We start from the raw sequence: 23,832 nt of genomic DNA, 5'->3' as shown, positions 1-23,832 counted from the left end.
CCGATCCAAAACCAGGAGCCTTTGGGTCTCCCATGTGGGTGCAGGGTCCCAAGGCTGTGGGCCATCCTCAACTGCTTTCCCAGGCCACAAGCAGGGAGCTGGGTGGGAAGCAAGGCTGTCGGGATTAGAACCAGTGCACATATGGAATCCTGGAGCATGCGAGGTGAGGACTTTAGCCACTAGGCCACCACACCAGATCCTCTCTATATCTCTTAAACAAAATTTTAATCAAGAAGAAAAGGAAAAATGTCTATTTTGATTCACCTTAGATTTAGTAATTCTACTTCAAGGTCCATGTTCCCAAGAATTATATAACTGCACAAGTTTGTGTGTTCAGCAATATAGGAACAACCTAAAATTCCAAAAAGAGAGACAGACTTAATCATAGTATGGAGTGTTTTACAAGTGTTCAAAATCATGTTTTCACAGAATAGTCAATGATTTGGAAAATCCTGAAGGTACAAAATGTTAAAAATCCCAAATATAGAACTGTACGTAGAGCAGAATTCCATAATTTCAAAACAAATACATATAGGTACTTATATACATATACCACAAATAGAAAAAATGACTGAAAGGAAACTATGTAAAAAATTGTTGATGTTTATTATTTTCAGTGATTTACTTATTTAACGCTTTCTGTATTTACCAATATTCCCCAAATTTGGTATTGCTTTCACTTTTAGAAAAGTAATAAATAAATGTTAACAGTAGTAATAATATAAAAATAAGATCAAAGATGTCCCAAAAGATGAAAAGCAAAATACTACACGTTTGAATAATTTTAGTTTGTTTTAGAAATGACTGTATCTTCCGGCTAAAGCGTTTTTGTTTCCAGAAGCGGTAGTTGTATTTTTTCCTTGGCTGGATTTGGATGCAGGATCCACGGCAACATACATGATTTGGAAACCTCCTGCAGTCACGGAAGCATCACTCAGAAACTTCAAGGTCATGACATTTCCTGTGAGGAGTGAGGGGAGGGGCATGACAAAGAACAAGGATGTTACTCTTTGTTGAATACGTTGAGTTGGCTTACATTTGGTTTTGGAGTTTGTGGTTGCATTGACAAGGGTGGAGGACTCGCGGATGTTCTCTGTCCCTCTGATAGGCTGCAAAGACAATCCTGTCCACTCTGGTTTAAAAGGTACTCTGGGGCCCGGCGCAGTGGTCTAACGGCTAAAGTCCTCGCTTTGCATGCGCCAGGATCCCATATGGATGTTGATTTGTATCCCTGCTGCTCCACATTCCTTCCAGCTCCCTGCTTGTGGCCTGGGAAAGCAGTAGATGATGGCTCAAAACCTTGGGACCCTGCACCCACATGGGAGAACTGAAAGTGGCTCTGGGCTCCTGGCTTCAGATCAGCTCTGGCCATGATGATCATTTAGGGAATGAACTAGCAGATGAAAGGTCTCTCTGTGTCTCCTCTCTGTGGATCTGACTTTGCAATGAAAAAAAAAAAAAAAAGACACTCCTTGTAGGAGGAACATCCAGAGATTTACAGGAGAATGGTAGTTGTTCATACCAGTAAGGTATGGATAGATTATTTACTTCATGACCCAAAGACAGCGAGCTTTGCATTGGTGAGTCACAATCTGTAATCCTAATTTACATAGAGTATGACAATACATTTTGTATGTGAAAAATCAAAATAGACTAACAATAAAAAGAGAAAGCTTTTGGGACAGCAGTTGTGACCTAAGCTGCAGCTCTCAGCAGCAGGATCCTGTAAGGGAGCTCAGGGTTCAAGGTCTGCCTTCTCAGCTTTGGATCAAGTTTCCGGTTACTGTGCCTTGGGAAGGCTGTGGAGGACAGTCCAAATACTTGGGTCCACATGGAATATTCAGTTGGAGTTCTGGGCCCCTGGTTTTGGCCTGAAACAGTGATATGAGGTGATCTAGTAGATGATGATACCTCTCTTCCACATTCTTTCAGTCTTTCAGAGAGAGATAAGAGAGAGTGCCACAATAGCAGGGACTAGGCTTAGGCTGAAGTCAGAAGCTAGAGAGTCCAACCAGTCTCCCGCATGGACGGCAGCAGCACACACATTGGAGCAATTACCCGCTGCCTTCCCAGGCCCATTAGCAGGTGGGGGGAGTGAAGCAGCCAGGACTTGAACTACCACACCCCTATGGGATACTGGTGTTGCAAGCAAAAGCTTATGCATTGTGCCACAATTCCAGCCCCATGAATACTCATAAAGCTTTCATGCCACGGGTATGAACCCAAGGCACAGAGTTCAAATGGCTGAGGCACATTTGAGCCCGGGCAGGCTAGCTTCAGAGGGCATGCTCTGATTCTCAAACTGAGCTTCTCACTACTTGGCCGATTTATACAGTATGAAAAGCCTTTTCACACTATAAAGAAACCAAGTTAAAGAGCAAGAGATAGGCTTAGTGGAAACAGACCTAATACCTCTGATATTCGAAGAGCTATTAGAAATTAAATTGTGTCAAAACACAGCACTGATTTGGTCACACTTGCTATAAATTTTCTGTTTTAGATTACACAAGAAAAATTTCCAGCTTCAGGCTTCCTTTGAACTCCTGCTGTAAGTTTGTGTTTTAATAGGATTATTCTCATCCTTCAGCTATCTCCTACAGCTCTACAATGGCTTCTCTTAACAGTCTGTTAACACAAAATACCTCCTTAAGACAAGAGTTAAAGTACTAGGCTCTGTAGGATCCCATTCCCAGGAAGTTTGTAGTCAAGTAAATAAACTAATAAGGTTTAAACATTGATCATTCAAGGATAGAACAAGAAGTCCCAGCTCTCGTCATGAACATTGAATAAATTACAATCTGTCGCACTGCAGGACTGAGTTTGGGAGTCATTCAGCAATGGCTAATATAATAGCTGTTTGTATCTGAATTGAAAGATTCTGCAGACATTGCAATCCCATATAACGCTGTTGTTTTTAGCAGCAGAAGTGTTGTGATAACTTGATGACTTAGTGGAAAAACAAAAACTAACAATGCCAACAACTGGTGCTGGTGATAAAAATGAAAAGAAAAAATGAAGGACTCTAAAAAGGTCAGTTTTCGCTAAAAAAAAAAATAGCAGCTTGCAGTAACTGTTAAGTAGTAGTATTTATTATGATAAATTTATGGTCCAACAAAGACACTAATTTTATATATATATATATATATATACCTAAATATATATGTGCAAAAGTCATACAAAATTAGCTTAGGGACTGAGGAGATACAGAAAACATTGTCTATTGTATCTAGCCTTTGAGGCACAATTAACAATGAAAACATTCCCTGTTATCTTTCTATAAAAATATTTGACCAAATGCTTCCCCAGTTTATTTTGTTAGGGCCCTTTTCTTATATAACACTATTTAAAAACATCTCACAGCAGAACGTTCGTCACAAAACTCCCTGGGAATTGCTGTACTAAGATAAAATGAAGTAAGTATAAATAAATTCAACTTTTTTAGAGATAGAGATTTTTCAGACAACCAAAACTTCAGCCATTTCAGTCCCACATTCTGCAGATATCATAAGCCAATTTGCAGATCCTAGAGTGTCTCAGGGGATAACGCCTTAAGCCACCGAGACTATCCAAATCCTACTGACATTTTGGCCACACTTTCAAGTGGGTTGCACAAGGATTGCCCAGCCAGTTCCTAAGAGACAGCCAATGGAAAACAACAACAACAACAAAAAAGAGACAACCAATAGGGAATGTCTTCCCTGCAGGTTCCCTTCTAGACAAGGAGGGATCCGGGAAGGCTTAAAATCTTGGGACCCTTCCCTTCTGAAAACCTTTGGTGTCTCTCTCTCTCTTCAAGAGGTACCCCATCTTCCGGCTCTCCTGGGCGGTGCCTTCCCCTTCCCTCTTCTTCCTACATTCACCTGGTCACTTAGCAAATAAAATGTCCTTGTCTACAACCAACCACTTCATGACTTTTTATTTCTACACTGAGCTGAGGAAAGAACCCACTGAGCTTTATTTGGTAATTGCCACCATCTGCAGTGCCAGCAGCTGTATGGGCACTGATTGGAGTCCAGGCTGTTTGCTTTCTGATCCAGATCCCTGGCAATGGCCTGGCCAAGCAGTGGAAGCTGGTCCACATGCTTGGGCCTCAGCCAGTACAGTAGACCCAGGTAAAAAGCTTCTGGCTTTACGCTGGTACAGCCTTGGCCATTGCAGCCATTTGGGGAGTGAATCTGCAGATGAAAGATCTATCTCTGTCTTTCCCTCTCTCTCTGTGACCTCTTCAAACAAAAATTTAAAATCGTAAAAATAGACTCAGACTGTATTTCCTACAAATAACAAGGGTGTGTACATTTTTTTAATGCAGGAAATTGGCATGTACCAATAACATAAATCTTAAAAGCTTTGTATTTTATAAGCCAATAAGCTACTTTTGATTTTGTTTTTCTTAACTTTAAAAATAAAGTTCTTATTATCTTTAAAAATAAAGATCTTATTATTACCCATAATAATAAGATCTGTCACTTTTAGGAATGCTGCGGAAAAACAAATCAAAGTTTGCTCCTCAGTTCTAGTCTTACCTGTGCTGATAATGTCTCCTGGAAGCTCATTTCCACAGTACCTGAAAGGGAAGTTTTACAAAAGAGAAGTCACACAAATGACTACTATACAATGATTGAACAAGCTCTCAATGGTCACGAAGCTTCTTTGTTTCTCTTGATTGATGGCCTGTTCTTTCATAATTGAAAACTTCGTTGTTTCTTACTTGGATTTTTAAATGAGAAGATGTTTTGTAACTGAAATTGCTATTGTTGAAAGCCTTCTAAATTTAGTAGTTTGTAATTTTATGTAGCTATCCTGTAGCTGATATCCAAAACTCATTCAAAATAGGATTGCAGGTTCCCAAGACAGGAGTTCTATTCTTTCAAAACATGCCTTTTTCTTAATTCTTGCAAACACATTTCACGTCTTTTTCAAGATATTTTAGAAAACTAACTTCCTTGTATGAGGTACCCTATCCTTAATCCCTAGTGGAGTCCAGTAATAAAATGATACCTTCTTTGCAAATGAGTACCTACGTTCTTTCATCACTCTGATGTCAGTGATGGACCTGCATCCTTTGGATGAGTGGACCTAAGTTTTGGTGGTTCTACAACAATGCCTTGGCATAATGTTTTGCACAGATAAAAAGGACCAGCAATTACAGAATTTATATTCACTTTTATGTGGAAGGTAAAAGTTAGCACACATAAAAAACTTAATAACATTTTTGACTGATATATCTCTCACATCTCTTTGTTTTCCTATTGTTTGTTAACACTTGAAGTCCTCATAAACAGCCCAGTGAGATCTTAATAGCTTAAGAGTAATGACAAGGCAGCTATCCTGATTTAATCAGTTCATGTAGCAATGAGCTAAGAAAAACCTTTGGGGAAAAGGACACGGTGTTGGAATAGAGTAAAAATATACAAAGCCTGTCTTAAGGGACCTCAATAAATTTGTGGAAAATGCATAATATGAGATCATGGATTTCAAAATTTTTGTACCAAAATAAACTGATGTTTTCGTTTCATGTCTATAAACTTATTTAACTTTCTCCTACCTTCCTACAAACCCATGGACATCATCATAACTGTCATATACTTCAACATAGTCAGCCAAGCAGCCTGGGTCATCCTCGAGGTCAAACTTCAAAAAGCTCAGGTGAATACGCTGACCATACTTGATTCTGATGTGCCAGTAGCAGACCTGGTTATCATCATACTCATTGGGGTAGCCTGGAGATTTGAAAATTCGCTTTGGGTCTGTAAATACACCACCACACTCCTTTGCTGAAATGCAGAAGGAAAGAAAACAAAGAAAGCTTTAAGAAAAAGTTATTACCATTAAAAGTGACATTCACTTTTTAGTCATCCATTTATTAATTTTGATAAAATATGAAAGAGATGGCCTAATATGAACATACATGGTATGTAAGTATAAAGCTAAAGAAGTATTTCTCATCAATAGTTCCTAAATTTTCTAAAATAAACATGAGCTATTTCTAAATTCTGAAAAAAGCAAACACGAGAAGAACAATACTAATTCAACAAATTGTTCTCAGGTTTACGATTTTGGCTTATTTAAGGTACAAAAGCACAAGTCTTTTGTGTGTACATTTATGTATTTTGACAACTGTATCAATCAGATTTTTTCCCCTGTGGCTGTCACTTCTTTGTTCAGGCACTTGCATACTTAGAATAAAAACCTAGAATGTAGATTGGAAAGGCTGCAGAACTCCAAGTTTGCAGGGACTTCATTGGTTACTCCAGTGCAGTAAAGAGGAACGAGGTTAATCACTTTGGAGTTCCTGCACCTGTGTGGAGTTAACCTTCTGATTCTTGCATTCCAAGATATGGCAGAAATATTCATGCTTGTTTTTCTTCCAAATCACTTATTTTAAGGACAGATGCACAGGCGTTGCTAGTCTTTAGAAAGACAGAACACTCACGATCTATAACATCCTATCTTTGTTGCAGATTTATGTCTTAGTCTCTGTTTTCACAAAGTGAAGAAGCAACCAACAGAGTGGAAAAACATTTTTGCACACTACACAAGTGAGAGGGGATTAATATCCAGGATTTACAAAGAGCTTCAGAAACCCAAGGACAGTAAAAAAAAAAAAAAAAAAAACAAGCAAACAAAAAACAAAACAAAAATAAAAAGACGAAAAAATGGGCAAAGAAAGTGAACAGACATTTTTTCAAAAGAACAGATTCAAATGGCTAACAGATATATGAAGATTCTCAGGTTCCCTAGCCATCAGAGAGATACAAATGAAAACCACGTTGAGGTACCACCTAACTCCAGTGAGATTGGCCAACATTCAGAACTTTACCAACAAAAACTGCTGGTGTGGATGTGGGGAAAAAGAAACCCTCCTTCACTGCTTGTGGGAGTTCAGGATAGCACAACCACTGTGGAAATCAGTATGGAGAATGCTTAGAGAATTGCAAATAAACCTGCCGTATGTTCCAGCTCTCCCTCTCCTAGGAATATACCCAAAGGAAATGAAAACTGCATATGAAAAGGGGATCTGTAATCCTGTATTTGTAGCATCACAATCTACAATAGCAAAGATATGGAAACAATCCTGATGTCCATCCAAGGAGGACTGGTTAAAGAAACTGTGGTACATCTACTCCATGGAATATTACTCAGCCATTAAAAAGAATGAAATTATAACATTTGCAACTAGATGGTCCCAACTAGAGACCATTATGCTCAGTGAAATAAGTCAATCCCCAAAAGACAAATATCACCTGTTCTCTCTAGTATAAGGAAAACATCATGCAAATTGGAATGCATAGTGATGGGGTAATAGAGACTATCATATCCAGATGTGAAGACACAAGGCAACATGCATCTCTACATTGAACTCCCAGTGTAACTGTTGGACATACCTTTAGACAATGGAATGCTGAGCTGACATTGTACTAGCAATGTTGGGGTACACTTAAAATAACAGACTGATGGAATTATAACTCCTTATGAAAGGCTATGGTATTGTAACAGTATGGGGGAAAGCAGCCAGGGGGGTGGGAATTGGGTGGGGGAGAATCCCAGACACTACAAAATTGCACCATAAAATTCAAAATTTTAAATAAAAAATTTAAAAAATTATAAAAAGAAATGCACTATAAGTATTTTTTCATATTTTAAACATGACAAAGACTTTCTGTTTGTACTGTACATAATTTGACATATTCATTAGATACAATCAGCTCTTGTCCAAGGTTAATATCATATAATAAGACATTCTGCAATCATATGATAGGACTTCATTGCAGCTCTCTTACTGTGTAATGGAATTTCTTATACTGTAGATCTAAGTAGGATATCACTCCAGCAGGTTTATAACATATAGGAGGCCTTTCTAATATCCTACAATATTTTATAACAGTGTCCTGAGTGAAGTATCTATAAACGAACAGTCCTTTCTTTCCCTAAAGTACATGAGTAACTCTGCAGTGAGTTTTTTTTCCTCTTTAAGCATTTCCTAATTGAAAGCAACCATGGATGCTCAATGAAACTGTTAAATTTAAAAAAGAGAGCAACCAGGGACAAATATTAATATATCATGTTCAATAATAATTATTGGTATATACAACATGCTACAGTTGATTAATTTGGCAATCTAATGATTTATGTACAAATGAAATAAGGGAAACATTTTGTCTTCTTTTTCACATTCTATCATAGGAATAATATTGGATGGTTAACATTTGGTAGTATCATGTTTTAGCTAAGTCAGTATACTAAATTTATAACCTACATTTTTTTTTTCCTTTATGGATAGGAAGTTCTTGGTACCAAAAAGACCCAAATTCTTTGCTATTTGGTTTTGGGTAAGCAACTCAACTTCTTTACATTCTGCTTTCCTGAATCTGTTTTTCCCCTAATTAAAAAAAAATTACTTATGTTGAAGAGTTATAGAGAAAGAGAAACAGAGAGATCTTCTACCTACTTGTTTACTCTTCAGATGGCAATAACCGCCAGCAGCTGAACCCAGAGCTCTCATCTGAGCATCAGGAGTCCAAACACTTAGACCATCTTCCGCTGCTTCTCCCAGGCCATTACGTGGGAGCTGGATGGGAAGTGGAATAGCAGGGACACTAATTGGCATCCTTAAGGGATACCAATGTCACAGGTGATGGCTTTACCTGCTATTCCACAGTGTCATCCCTTCATTTTCCTGGTCCCTTAATATAGATATAATAATACCTCCTTATCAGGGTGTGACTGTTAAGCGAGAAAGTAAATGAAGGGGTACAACTCATGCCTGACATAGTATAAACACTCTAAAACAGTCTTGATTTATACTTGCCATGCTGAAGTATTTCTGGAAGGAGCAGGCAATTTTCTTAAACAACCTATTAGTAGCATGTATCAATATTTGAAAACACAAAATCATTATTTTTAACAAACCATTTGGGTTGTAGCAATAGGCATCCCATCTTTCACTCCTGTTGAGACGGATCCCATAGTCAATGATACCGACTTTTCCAAATCCACAGTTGGATCCTGGCTTCACAATGGGGTATCCAACTCTGCCCTTGGCCATCCATCCTGCAGCGCAGACATGAAATCCTGCAAGAGGAAGGAGGATTTATGGACATAGCTGCTGAAGTTCCTGGGATGAGCAAAGGTTATATTAACAAAGATGGTCATTCTGACAGGAAGTTCCTTAACCAAATTCCTTTCACTTGAATGTGGGAGAAAAAATTCCCTTAAAAAATAAAAATGTTAGGCACAGTGGCCTAGTGGCTAAATTCCTCGCCTTGAATCTCGCTGGGATCTCATATGGGCACTGGTTCTAATCCTGGCAGCCCCACTTCCCATCCAGCTCCCTGTTTGTGGCCTGGGAAAGCAGTCAAGGACCACCCAAAGCCTTGGGACATTGCACCCATGTGGGAGACCCAGAAGAAGCTCCTGGCTTCAGATTGGCTCAGCTCTAGCCATTGTGGTTACTTGGGGAGTGAACCATCAGACAGAAGATCTTCCTCTCTGCACATATGACTTTGCAATAAAAATAAATAAATCTTTAAAAAAAAGTTTGAGGGCCTGGCACATTGGCCTAGTGACTGACGTCCTCGCCTTGAACACACTGGGATCCCATATGGGCACTGGTTCTAATCCCAGCAGCCCTGCTTCCCATCCGGCTCCCTGTTTATGGCTTGGGAAAGCAGTTGAGGACGGCCCAAAGCCTTGAGTTCCTGTGTCCATGTGAGAGACCTGGATGAAGTTCCAGGGTTCGGATTGGCACAGCTCTGGCCATTGTGGTCACTTGGGGAGTAAATCATTGGATGGAAGATCTTCGTCTCTGTCTCTTCTCCTCTCTGTATATCTGACTTTGTAATTAAAAAAAGAAAATATATCTTACAAAATAAATAAATAAGAAATAAAAAAAGTTTGGGAGTCAGAGCAGTGGCATAATAGTTTAAGCTTCTGCCTGTGGTGTCAGTAAACCGAAATTGGTGCAGATTCAAGTTCTGGCTGTTCCACTTTTGATCCAGCTTCCTGCTAATGTGTCTGGGAAAGTAGTGGAGGATGGCTTCAGTCCTTTCGACTGTGCACCCACATGTCCGTACCCGAAGTGCTGGGTTCCTGGCTCCTGGCTTTGGACTTGCCCAGCTCTGGCCATTGTGGGCATTTGAAGAACAAACCAGCAAATGGAAGATTCTCTTTCTGTCTCTGCTCTCTGTAAATCTGACTTTCCAATAAAAATAAATACATATTAGAGACTTATTCATTGATTCTTATTAGAAAGGCAGATTTTACAGAGAGAGAAAACGGAGAGAAAGATTCTCCATTTGCTGGTTTATTCCCCGAATGACCACAATGGCACCCATATGGGATCCTGGCGCTTGCAGGGGAAGGATTAGCCAGTTGAAGCATTGTGCTGGTCCTATAAACATATAATAATAATAATAATAAAAACTTCAAACCTACAAAGTAGAAATTCTAACTTTTACTAGAAAGTAAATATTTTACATATTTTATTTGCATAAAAGATGCAGTTGGACTAGCAGCCACAATACCAAGGCCATCAAAATCACATCAGTGCAGAGCTTTGTTCTTTTTTTAAGAATAGGTTATCTAGAAATCTAATTTCTGAGAGGGTAATGAATTCTGCAGAACAATAGTTCAAATGTTAGCTTAATTCCTTCAGTGCAAGAAAGAAGGCAGCTGCTCATATTTGTACAAAGAAGCAAGGTTTTCTCAGATCTCATGATGTCAACTTCCTAGTTTCCTTCTCAGTTTTTTTTTATGATTGATTTATTTTTATTTGGAGGGCAAAGTTTTACAAAGAGGGGAGACAGAGATAGAGGTCTTCCATCCACTGGCTCACTCTCCAAGTAGCATTGCTTTCCCAGGCCATAAGCAGGGAGACGGTTTTGAAGTGGAGCAGCCCGGACATGAACTGGTGCCCATATGGGAAACTGGTGCCGTAGACTGAGGATTAGCCTATTGAGCCACTGTGCCAGCTCTGCCCACACCCAAGTTTTCTTACATTTGCTTATCTTCTTTCTCTCCATAGTTTTTGATCCCAAAGTAAAAAGGCATTCTCTTACCTAAAGACAAACAAAAAGAAATGGGAAAAAAATATCCACTAACTTCAATGTTTGTCCAACCTAGTTTGTCCAAGAAAAAAATCGCCAGAGTAGCCTCTTTCATCAGCTGAGGAAACCCATACTCAGAAATCAAGGAAGGTGGACTGTGAAGAGAACTGTGTGGATTTTAATGTACAATTTAATGATGTTAGGATAACAAGGTCTTCACTTTCAACTGGTTATTTTCTTGATTCCCAATGGGTTGTATCCCCCAAAAGGTTGTTCTTTTCAAAAATTATTATGCCAGACGAGGAGCGCAAACCCACAACCCTGACCTTAAGAGTCTCATGCTCTGACAATTGAGCCACACGGGAAAGCTGATCATTTTCTCTACAACCATTTGAGCAGCGCCAGGCTGAGATGACGTACAGCCTTAGAGCACTGTTACAAAAGACTGGAGAGAGAAGGCTATGTAAACGTTATGGGAAGGATGAACTGCTTTTTTTCTCAAGAGGGAAAAAGAAGGAAATTCCGTTGGATCAATTACCAATTTTTCTGGCTGCCTCTAGCTGCTTGTAGGTGGCGAGACGGCCGCCTTCAAATTCACACACCGCCTTGGCTTCTGCATAGGTGAGCTTGTACCTGCCGGAGCGTGCTTCTCTGTGATACACACCTGCTGCCCGTTCTGTGGAATCACAAAAGATCATCCAGATACCATTAACCATGCTTGTGCGCAAGGGAGATTTGCTTGGCCGGAAGATGACATCAGCCATTGTTTCTTGCCAAAGGCTTCTTTGCGTTAGCTGCCTTGGCTAACATTTCATTGTTAGAAAGTTGGGGAAAAATATATGAGTGAAGGGGAATTGTAGGGGAACTTAGGGATTATAGACAAATACTTTAGACAAAATTGTGTTTTGAGAGCAAGACAGTTTTTTTAAATTATTTTTAAAATGAGTTTATGAGAGACATAAATTGCAGTCTCTCTAGGACTGGGTAGGGCAGAAGCTGGAAAAAGAATTCAATTCAGGTTTCCAAATCTCTATGGGAGGTAGAAATGTACTCATATGAGCTATCGCTGCTGATGAGCAGGAAGCTGGAATCAGGAGCCAGCGTGAGCATCAAATACAGGCAGTCTGAAACATCTGAACCTGTTAAATCCACAAAGTCAAATGCCTGCCCAACCTGAAAGCTTTTGATTGACACCAGCTCTATACCATCCTCAAGTGTTACAGTTCTAGTTTAGTTTCTTGTTTTGTTGTTGCTTTTGTTTCTTGTTTGTGTGTGTGTGTTCCTTTTTTGTGTAAAAACTTGATGAACAGTAGGAGGGAGAGGCAACAGAAACAACAAAAAATCATCATCAGTGAGGCTCACAAAGAGAGTGAGAAATAAGCCAAATTATCCACTTGAGGGAAATGACTAGGGGAGTATAAATGAGAAGTTAGTAAGCAGATAAAAAACATGGGCAACAGATGAAGGAATACTGCATTGAGGAAAAGATTCAGATGCAGTTGAGAAGAAATCAAGCACATTTAGCTAACTCGCAGCTCCTAAATTCTCATCTGGTTTGTCATTGCAGATCACTTATTGTTCCCAACATATTTTAAGCAATGACAATCCAGGCATGTGCTGTCTTCCAATAGATCACTGTTTAAGTGGCTTGTTTTGAGTTTGGAGTGTTTTCTACCATAGAAACCTTGTGAAGAGATTCCCAGGACGAGAGTCATCTCTAACAGTTCCACAGATAGTCTGCCAGATTATGGTTATGTCTGTGCACGCTGACCTGTGCAGTCACCCACCATGTAGATGATTTCCAACAATGAGAACAGATATTCACTGGCAGGCAACAAATACGGATTCATTGGTATTTGGAACAGTTCCTTGTCCTTATCCCCAAAGTTGATGCTATCCTAGTTTGGTGGGAAATGGTGTTTAGTATTTTGCCTGTTTTTCCAGATTCCTAGGGATAACTGCTGTTATACTATTACAGAGAAAGTGCTCATCAATTACCCCCATGGTACCCGAGTGGATTTACGACTGCTTATGGACCCAGGAATCCTAGAAACTACAACTCATACACAGTCACGATGTTTTCCTGTTCTGGTGACCTTGAGCATGCAGTGTGAGGTGTTTCGCTAGGTGCCGTGGAATAAGTTCCATCTTGCAGCAGTCTGAACACTAGTGGGCAATAGAAGTATCTTTATCTTGAAAGAGAGGACCAGTTAAGGCTTTTGGTAAAGAAAGGAGATATGTTTCATTTCCTTATGTATGACACTGGTTGTTCATGTCAATGCTAAAATTGTACTATGTTTCCTAAGAATATAGTCTAAAATATCCTTAACTATTTTGGTAGGAATTATTTTAAAGTATGCCAAATATCCTTGGTATTTTACTCCATATCTGGAAAATATATTTTCAGAAAAAGAAGATCATCAGTTTTTAAAAAAACAATTTAAACTTTTCTTCCTAGGAAGTTTTTCAAAACTTTTGGTACTTGCTGCTACTTACCCAGTAATAATATAGCAGCTTAAAAAGCAAAAGCATATACAATTTTCAACTTAATTTATCCAATATTGATATTCCATATTGTTCCCCAAAGAGTTTCAAATTTCCCAGCACCTCCTCATGAATAATTTGAGTACTCAGTGTATATAGTTTACAATTTTAAATAAGGTATTGGTTTTAAGGTATTCCTCATTTTGGCAAGATGAATCTACAAAGGTAGAATAAATCCTAATTTTTGGAAGTTATACCTTTCAGAAGGAATAATGCTTAATGAATTTTCTGAGTCAACAGTCATTTTTAAAACCAGAAAATTTGTTTCACTCATACATTGCTTCCTCCTTTGAGCCAGAGGCAGCAGTAGAATATTGGCCTGGGTTTCCACTGCTGGTTTTACCATGGAAGAGTCGTATAATCCTACATGAATTGCTTTCTCATCTTAGTTGTTCTACCTGTCAAATGGAATAATGATAGATTCTGGACTCTATCAGGCATTTCAGCTCTGTAAATTTCCCTCCCCCTACTTCTTTTCCAGGTTCAATACAAGGGCTCAATCCTTGTGTTTTCAATCCACGTAAATGAACTGAAATCTCCTAAATGTTCCTTGTTTGCATTTTGTCTTAAATGATCATTTAAGAAATCACAGTAGATTAAAGTTAAAATAAACCTCCAGGAGCCCCTGTTCTAATCGTCTCATTTTGCCAGTGCAGAGCTGGATGGTTGCTGCAGCTTCCTGCCTTCTAACCCAACTCGCTTGCCTGCTTAAACAGTTTCTAATATTATATTGACCCAACCAACTGTAAACAATTTGTGCTGGGCTGACTGGTCAACGATTTGTCTCAGATTGAAGCAATTTTCAATTATCCTGAGCCTCCGATTTGCAGCATGCTGTCAGCATTCTGATTTGCTTCCCTCTACCTCTGGGGTAGAACTTTTATTGTCCAGGCCGATGTTTTTGCAATATACAGCATCATTTATAAACAAGAACCCCAAGTTACTTGATTGTTACAGCTTAATGGCATTTCAAAACTTATCTTTACAGTTTTAATTCTGACTAGCTCTAGAACGTTTCTGACAAAAATGGATATATATTCTAAGTTATATTGTGTGTGATGAAGATAAACAGAGATTTTTCTCAGGCTGGTACTAAATTCTAAAATCCATCTTGGTCAAATGGATTACACTGAAACTAGTCCACTGTCTCAGGCTGGAGGAGAAAGAAAGGAGCTAAGGCATTACAAATCAGGCTGTTTAATGAAATCCTCATGGTTGCAGTTATTGCTAGAGAGAAACGTGCCAAAGGCAAAAATCTTCTACAACCATGTGCTGCTTAGCAAGCACAAAACCAAGATAGAGGTTAATTTTCATTTCTCTGTGTTTCATGCAAGAACCTCAATTTTTCCCTAAGCAAGTCAAAATCTTTTTCACTATTAAACACAATAATGAATGTGAAACCATACCAACCTGTGAGATTTGAAGTATGATAAAGAGTATGCTAGGGCTATTTGGGATTTTCTGTTTTTCCCTTTTTTGGTCTATGGTTTATCTGCACCATTTGACCTGTGTCATCCCTTACATTTAACAGGACAAAAGGCACCCTCCTTCTCTAGCGAAAGGGCAGGAAAGTCTAAGGATAGTATGAACAAAAGGAATCAAAGTGGTGAAAATGTACTCAGAAGTATAATCCTTTTCTTTTGTACTGCAAGCTGATTTGGTCAAAGTATTGGAAAGATGCTTCTGAAATGCAGCTATACGTTGCAGTTCAGAGTACATGGAGCAATGACTGCTATTTTATGGCCATCCCAACATAAGCTGAACTCGACCTGCAAATGCAATTGAAATAAAGACTAACAGACTGATATGTTGGGTTTTCTAATGAAATGATAAGTATGCTACCACATCTGTTCTGGCAAATGTTAAATAATATGTACATATTGAATATAATTGCTAATTTCTATTTTTTACAGAACATTTCCCTTTACAAAAAGCAGCTTATCATCTTAGAAGGCAAAAACTTAAAAAAAAACTGTATGTGCATTCCAATGTCTATCTTTTCTAAGCATTTGCTTTGAAAACATCTGCTTTGAGCACAAGCGACAGTTGACCGCTTTCACTCGCTCCTCTGCGATTTCAAAGAATTGACATTCCTAGCAAGAAGCTCACAAAGGAAGTTTCTTACCAAGCCATATGGAGTTGTGAAAAGTTCCATTCCTGTATCCCCATCCTTGAGCTTCTTCCCACACCAAGACAAACAAGTAAGTTAAGATGATCATTTCTTTGCTCTCAGAGGCGCTGCAGCCTGTCAGGGGCTGCTCACGATAACTTCTCAGAGCAGCGGCCTGAACTGGAACTGCAACATCTGGTTTCCACATCTTTTAAATAGTTCTTTTTTTTTTTTTTCTACTGTGAGGTCAGCAAGTACTCTCCAATGGCATTTTTCCGCTGTAGAGTTACACAATTAGCTCAGTGTCTGAAGCAAATCCTCTGACTCATTTGCATTGGCAACTCAAACTAAGGTTATAGAATGACCCACAGAGTTTATAAAAGTGACTTACTCAGAAAGGAGTTCATTTATTCTGTCAGTCACCAACATTTCAGGGAGGAAGTGTGTATAACTTGGTGCAGATTCAGCAGTGGTTAAAAGAAAGCCAGGGTTCAGAAGAAATTTAAAGAGAAATCCTGTATGACTTATCAGTAGTGAGTCTGTTTTGGGGTGTGGGCTTTGGGATTGATTTTTAACTTGACTCCATTGGATGGCATTTTCCCACAGCAGCGCCTCTACGGAAAATAAAAAGTGCGTATAATTTGACAAATTCTATGTGTTTTCTAGTGCGGTAGGACTCTGTTTGCATTTGTTTTAGCATGGTATCTGCAGTAATCATTGTTTTGTGGGTTATCTGGTAAATAAATACATATGCTTCCAGAAAAATAGTCTAATTTCAGTGTCTTAGGACCATTGAGCAGCTTTGGGGAATGTCCTATTATTATACAAGTTTCTCTGCGACACACAACCTTGAAATGTTGGGGGGGAAAGTGGGTAACAGTAATAAAAGTAAAAGACACATGACTCTAGTTTCCCTTGACCACTCTTTGATGGAGTTGATTAAAACACCAGGTAGTAATTATGATAGTTATCATGGTTTCAAATATCCAATATGTTCCTGTCCTTTTGTGTTTAGTGCTTGGGTAACATATCTGATAATATTCTTATTGTGCCACTGAGGCTAATGGCAATTTTGGTTGTTGATTGATAACCATTTCTTAGAAGTTTTTTCTTCTTAGTGGCCATTGTTTGCTACTTAGCTTCTCTGCTCTTAATGTCTAATTGCTTCCTGCTTGCACCTGTTATAGTCACATCACGTCTCTTATGGTTCCTTAGTTCCTCCAATGATATGAAGTGCTTTGATAAGACATGCTAGGAAGTCAGTCTTCAGTCATGCAGTCATCTCTGCGTTGGATCTCACAGTCACATGGTTTCATCTCTTCCATGGGATGTAGGCTGGGGATGCAGAATGTATTGGACACTTGTTGAGATATGAGTTAAGTTAATAGGGTTCAGAACCCTCGTTTTGAGCCCATGACAAATGAGAGTTGAGGGCACTAGATCCGGGTTTATCAATAGGGTGCATTTCAAGCTAGTGCAAAAGAGGATGCAGTCCAGACTGTGTGGGTGTGACCATGAGAAGGGAGACATGATTAGGGAGAACGGGATGAAAAGATAGCTGAAAACAGCAAGCCATGATGTTATTTTGGAAAATGGAATTAAGCAAGTATTTTAAGTTTGTGGTTTAGGAAGCAAATATAACTTTACTTGCTTACTCTTCCAGCAAAACTTTCACAGCCTTTGCCTTTCTTTGCCTGGTCATGAACCCTGTTGCCGCCCTTTCTGCACCTCTCTCAAGTACCTAATTTCCCCTTAGTTCTTATTAATCAAGATCCTTCTCAGGAAAGGACTGCAATTAATCTTCACTTTGACCAAGTAACTAACAACAGATACCCTTCTGTGCTCATTTGCATTTTAATGAAGCTCCAAGTATGGCCAGGTGTGAATGTTCAACTTGTTTTAACATGAAAATTTAATGAGTTACCTTGATGGATTAACCCAATCTGGAGTGGAGAATTCCTCTTCCCATCTCAGCTCTCATGTAGAATATAACTATCTTCCCTTGTCTCTGTACAGGGTTTGCCCTGCTTATCCTTTATAGCAAACCGAAAATAATGATGACGTGCGTGGGCTGTGGTTCTGAGGGGGTGTTCAACTCCAGTGTGGAAGAAAAGAGGAATTGTGGTTTTACATGGAAAAGATGCAGCAGGTAGTGCAGGGAAGGACAAGATGGAGCAGAAAAGAAAGGAACGGCATAGGGAGAGCTACTGGAGGGCTTATCGCAGAAGCTGCTAAACAAGAACACCCCTGCCACGCTGTGGGAGATCGCCCCTGGATCTCTGCCTTCTTAGCCTACGTGGGAGGCCTAAGGCATGTGTTCCCGGGGGGACTCCCCTGGCAATGATTTTGGCTAACTGAGAGGTCAGCCTGGTTTGTTCACTGGGCATGCAGCGAGAGTGATGGGCTGTGCGCCAGCCTTTCTTCTCTGCCCTTGGACGAGCTGCGCTAGGATTTCTAGCACTTAGATAAATAACTCTAAGAAGTTATATGCGACCCTCCTTCTGTTCACCAGCTGTGTGTGATGAATATGCCCAGAGGTGTAGCTTTCAGCCCAGGTGCTAGCCTTTGTGCTGGTTTGAGGCACAGCGTTTACTCCTGTGTGTAGAATGTGATCTGTGATTGGAGAGTCCAGACAGACAGGCATGTCTAATAACCAATCGCAATGATTACTGGGTGGAGTACTGTTGGGACCACCCTTCTACCGTCCCTCCTCCCTTTCCCTATATAAGATTCTCCATAATAAAGAAACATCCCTCACCAGTTTGTTTCCGGTGGTTCTTGCGACCATAGAACACTGTCACCTCACCTCTGAATGGTCTTGGGGCCTGCTGGTCAGGAAAGAACTGAAACCACGTTCTTGGGAAGCACCACCAAGGATGTGTCTCTTGAGGAGCTGGGAGAGCAAATACTAATAAAAATTCCTTTCCTGGACTCAAAAGATTTTACCTGTCAAATGTTCCACTTTTATAGACAAACAACTGGTAGGACTGTTTTTTTTAATTAATTAATTAATTAATTATTATTATTTTTTACATAAGCAGCTTCTCTCTTTTCTATAATACCCATACGTCTAAGCAGCTACTAGATACCTAAAATACATGTTGGAGAGTATTCCACATGTGAATGAATGAGTTAGGGTAGTTGTGTACTAAGCAAACTTAAGACCTCCAAAGCTAACAAAGTGGTTTATTGATGTTGCTATTGTGCAAGCTTTAACATAAAGTAAGCCTCTATAGGCAAATTCTAAATGTCTGTTATTTAACAGATACGTTTAAAACCCATTTAAATCTCTCAAACTACAAGGAGAAGAGAGGCGTCGGGTGGCTGTAGACTGAGGGAGCCAAGAGAGAAAGAAGGAAGGGAAGCAAGTTAGAACACATCACATGTATGGTTATACTTCAAATAGTGAGACAATGTTGCAGTTGCTTGGAATCCAGTATGAAAAAAATACAGCTTAGGAGCCAGCACTGTGGCATGTTGGGTAAAGCCACACCCTGTGATGACAGCATCCTAAATGGGCACCAGCTTGAGTCTGAGTTTCTCCATTTGTATCCAGCTTCCTGCTAATGTGCCTAGGAAAGCATTGGGAAACAGCCCAAGTACTTGGTTCCCTGCATCTATACCTGGCAGACCGACCTGGCTTTGGACCTGCCCAGGTCCAGCAGTTGCAGCCATTTGGGAAGTGAGCCAGTGGATGGAAGATATCTGTCTGTAATTCTGTCTGTTAAATAAATAAATAAATAAATAAATAAATAAATAAATAAATAAATAAATCTTTTTTTTAAAAAAAAATCCCAGAATACAGGAACTGGGGCTGGTGTGGTAGCACGCCCTATGGATTTGGCATCACATATGGCCACCAGTTGGTGTCCTGGTTGCTCCACTTTTGATCCAGCTCTCTGCTTATGGCCTGGGAAAGCAGCAGAGTATGGCCGAAGTCCTTAGGTCCCTGCACCCACATGGGATAGCCAGAAGAAATCCCTGCTTTCTGGCTTTTGATTGGCTCAGCTCTAGCCATGTGGCAATTTGAGGAGTGAAACAGTGGGGGGAAAAACTCTCTATCTCTCCTCTCTGTAAAATCTTCCTTCCCAATAAGAATGAATAAATCTTTAAAGACTATTACAGCATAAATTATGTAGTTTATTGACTATATTTTTATAATCTTGGAAAGAAACTAAAACAAGATGGGGAGAAAGAAAGGTGGAGCTCAGCGCATTACAAAATACGTCAGTAGGGGATATACTCAACATTGCCGATAAGGACACAAAACAACAATACAGGCATACCCCACCCATTGCGTGTGGAATAGGGTGGGAATAGAGGACATAAAAGAAATGAAATTCATTCCTTATGTGTATGATTCAAGATGATTACAGAGCAATTTTGATACATGGCATGGAACCAAGCACACTTACATTTGAAACCAAATTTAAAATACGCTCACTTAAAATCTAGCCTTTTTTTTTTCCAAATTAAAAAAAAATTGTTATTGATGTTTACATTGTTGATCAGGGTAGAAAGGATCGAGGATCAGGGAGTAGTGGGTGAGACCCTTGTTTACACATTTTCTTCTTCCTGTATATGAGGGAGAGGAGGATACAAGAGGAGAAACCACACCCAGCTTCCCAACTGCCACATTACCCCAGGGATTGGAGAACTGTCACCAGATGTCATCCCAAGTTCCCCATTTTAGAGCATTTTCTGAGGGTTCTGTTCATGTGTTTTCAGTAATTCTGAGATGCTGTTGATATCGCTGCTCCACAGATGAGGAAATCTTTCTAAGTCTATTGGCTGTCATAGTCTGCTTCTGAATCTCCATTGGCCCAGAAATTTGCTGTCAAGTTTCACTGGGATTGTTGATCAATTTGTTCTGCCCTCTATCTTCAGCAAATCAGTGGGTGCTGTGGCCTAGTCCTGCCCTGCCCAACACACATTTTGCCCTCCTGTACCATGGGGGAGCAATAGCCCAGTCAGAGCAACCCCCAGTAATCCCCACTGGACTGGCCCTCAGCTCCGGTTCCTGTGCCTGTCAGCATGTACAGTTAACTGGGCCAGTCTGTCCCAATTCTCATTGATATCTCATACACATCATTGGACATTGAAGCCTAACTCAACCCAACCAACTCCACCCTCCAGCATGCACTCATGCTAGCAGGTGCCACTGCCTGTCCAGGTAGGCCTGCCCCAGTCCTGGTTCTCATGCTTACCACAAGTGGGAGTTGCAGCCCATCAGAAAGGACCCCACAACCCCCTCACTGGAACTCTCTACCCCAGATCTCACACTTTTCAGGTAGTTTTGTGGTCTAGTTTGACAGGACTTACCTCCGAGTCCCAGCACTTTGCTGCGGTATTAGCTGGCAAGTGCTGGGAATCGGAGGTAAGTCCTGTCAACGCAGCAAAGCCCAACCAGCCTGCCTTTATTCTGGCTCATGCTTGTATCATTGGATACAATTGGCTACCCCAACCTGGCTCTCCTCCTAACCTGATTTGTGTGTAGGCCAACAAGTGTTGTAGCCCTGCTCAGCCTGGTCTAAGCCAATTTCAGCTTTCAAGCTTGCCAGCATGAGTGTTAACCCAGCATTGGAGTCTCCATTATCCCCCTACCCAGTTCAACCCCTGTCCCAGTCTCATGTGTGCTGGTGGGTACTGCGGCCCAGTCCAGTTGGCCCATGTTACCTTGGCGTTTTCCTGCAGGTGCTGTAGTCTTGCTTGGCTTGTTCTGCTTCCATTCCAGCTTGCCCTGGTTGGAGCTACCACCCAACCCAGTCAGTCAGCCCCCAGTCCTGGTCCCAATGTGAATTGGGCAGGGGATGTGATCAGACCCAGCCTGTCTTGCATCCCATTCTGATTCTCAGATACACCTGGCCCTCCCCCAAACTAGACCTCCCTGACACAAATGTATGCTGGCATGAACTACAACATGGTCTAGTCTGGGTTGCTCCCAGTTATGATTCTTGTGCTCAACTTAAGGTACTGCGCCCTGACAAAGCAGTTCCCCAAGCTCCTGTATTGGGTCTCCTCTCTGTGGCAGATCTTACACACACTGGTAGGTCCTTGGTCCAGGCTGACTTAATCCACCTCCTGTCCTAGCAGGAACAATAGCCTTGCCCAGCTGGTGCATATCCAATCTGGTTCTTTCTGTTGGGTGTTACAGCCCAGCCATACCTCTCATGTGACCCAGTAGGAGCAGAAACCTAGCCCAACCTGTCCTACACTGCTCTGGCTGTCACAAACACCAGTGGATGCTGCAGTCTAGCTCAGTCTGGCACACCCATGCCGAGGGACACTGCGGCCATGTCCAGGCCATACTACTACCATTCTCACTCTCACACTCATCAGTGGGAACCACGACCTAGCCGGGTTGTCCCCTAAGGTGCCCAACCAGTCCTGTTCCCAGCATAAGATCTTGTGCATGCCTGTGGTTGCTCTGACCCAGCTCTGTATAACCCATCCCCTGTGTTGATCTTTGCCATCAGATGCTGTAGCTTGGCCTGTCCCAGTCTGTACCCAGTCCCAGCTCTCATCGGCAGGTGCTACAGCCTGGCTATGCTCAGTTTGCTTCCATTAATGACTCTTGCAAACCAGCAGATGTGATAACCTAGTCAGGAATGCCCAGTTTTCTAGCCTGGCTCCTGCACTTGCCAGTGAGCTAAGGTTGGCCTGGCCATGCCCAGTCTACCCCTTCCAAAACCACCCCACGCACGTTTGGACAGTTGGAGCTACCATGCTCCATCTGACCAACACCCAGGTCTGAGTCACTTGCTCACAAGTAGGAGCAATGGCTTGTCAGGGGAGTTGCCCTAGTTTCCCTACCAGACCCACTCCCAGATCCATAGCTCACCCTTGCCAGTGGGTGCTAGGTTCTTACTGGTCATAGCTTACCCCCTCTGTCCTGCATATGTATGAGCAGTGGGTGTTGTGGCCTGGCTCGCCCTGCACCATATTCTTGGGTGTGTCTGCAGGTGCTGCAGCCTGGACCAACCCGCCTGTACCCAACCGCAGTACCCATTAGTGTTGAGGAATTCCACAGTCATGCCTGCCACCACCCAAGTTCCAAGCACAGACTTTTTGCTGTGAATTTGGATTTGCTCAGCTCTGGCCGTTTTGGCTACTTGTGGAGTGAATTGCAGACAAAAGATCTCTCTGTAAATCTGCCTTTCTAACCAGAATAAATAAAGGGGAAAAAAAAAGCAGTGAAATTTACTAAACCTGTTATATAGTTCGAAACCTAGAATGGAGCTTGGAGAGCCTTTCCGATGTCCTTATTTTGCAAATGTCAAAATGGAGATGAAAAGAAATTAAACTGGCTAGTCAAAGTTGTACTCATCACAATTTGGGCTGACTCCTTCTCACAAATTGTTAGCGAAGGCAATAGTAATCTCATGCAGAAGACACCTGGCATTTTGGAAGGATATGTTTGTCCCCAGGTAGTGCATTGGCACTGCCCAGCCAGAGCTCACAGATGCTGATTGACTCAGCACCTGCAAGGAAGCTGGCACAGCAATCTGCCCTTGACAAGGAAGGCAATCGTGCAGACAGGGTGAAACAGAGTAGCTAACTGCAATAACTGCCACAGATAAATGTGTTCTTTAAACAAAGAGTTATCTTTAAACTCTTAGTTTCTTGGTGAGATCATCTTTCCAGGACCCAAATGTTCCAAGGATGGAGGTAAGAGTGGGAGGGCAGGGGGTGTCAGGAACTTCAATGCCAGTCCTATGGAGAATAGTGAGTTCTTTCAGTATCTAAACAGCAGGAGGAAGCTGGAATAGCAGGAGATGGAGGATGTGGGCAGATAGGGCCAGAGGGCATCCCTAGCCATGTCTGCTAAAAGAAGCAATCAGAATTCCATCCTGAAAGCAGAAGCATGTCTTTAAAGGGCCAAACAGTTTTGTAAAATTTGTTTCTTGACTTCAATGTTTAGGTTCTTTTCAGATGCCTTTTTAACCTAATGACAAAACATATGCATGGCGCTCCGCCTCCCCCCCCCCCAGGAGGGTACTTAACAAAGTTCATGGAAAATGAAGTTAATAGATAATTTTATTTGGGTGCAAATGTTTTGAAATCTGTGCACTGATTTTTCATAACACATGTATTTCAATGAAGTTTTTGAAAATCCCTGGTTTGTGTGTGGTG

At 40.9% G+C, this 23,832-nt stretch overlaps 1 protein-coding gene across 2 annotated transcripts; it reads right to left on the bottom strand.

The window, feature by feature from the left end:
* Nucleotides 1–382: 382 nt before the first annotated feature.
* On the bottom strand, nucleotides 383–15,880 carry TNFAIP6 (TNF alpha induced protein 6). Of its 2 annotated transcripts, XM_040972016.1 has the most exons (6): nucleotides 15,715–15,880; nucleotides 11,584–11,721; nucleotides 8,911–9,072; nucleotides 5,546–5,774; nucleotides 4,524–4,564; nucleotides 383–961 (listed from the first exon to the last, which is right to left on the bottom strand). In XM_040972016.1, the coding sequence occupies exons 1-6, from the start codon at nucleotides 15,806–15,808 to the stop codon at nucleotides 795–797; spliced, it is 831 nt and encodes a 276-aa protein (XP_040827950.1). In that variant the 5' UTR covers nucleotides 15,809–15,880; the 3' UTR covers nucleotides 383–794. The 2 variants fall into 2 exon arrangements, with proteins under 2 accessions (XP_040827950.1, XP_040827951.1); XM_040972017.1 differs by lacking the exon at nucleotides 8,911–9,072.
* Between the last annotated feature and the right edge of the window lie 7,952 nt (nucleotides 15,881–23,832).

Source organism: Ochotona curzoniae, unplaced genomic scaffold, assembly GCF_017591425.1.
Source record: "Ochotona curzoniae isolate NIBS_2020 unplaced genomic scaffold, NIBS_Ocur_1.0 contig_2210, whole genome shotgun sequence".
In the NCBI taxonomy this organism is placed as follows: Eukaryota; Metazoa; Chordata; class Mammalia; order Lagomorpha; family Ochotonidae; genus Ochotona; species Ochotona curzoniae.
The sequence above is the reverse complement of the archived record's forward strand: the minus strand, read 5'-3'. Positions and strand labels throughout refer to the sequence as shown.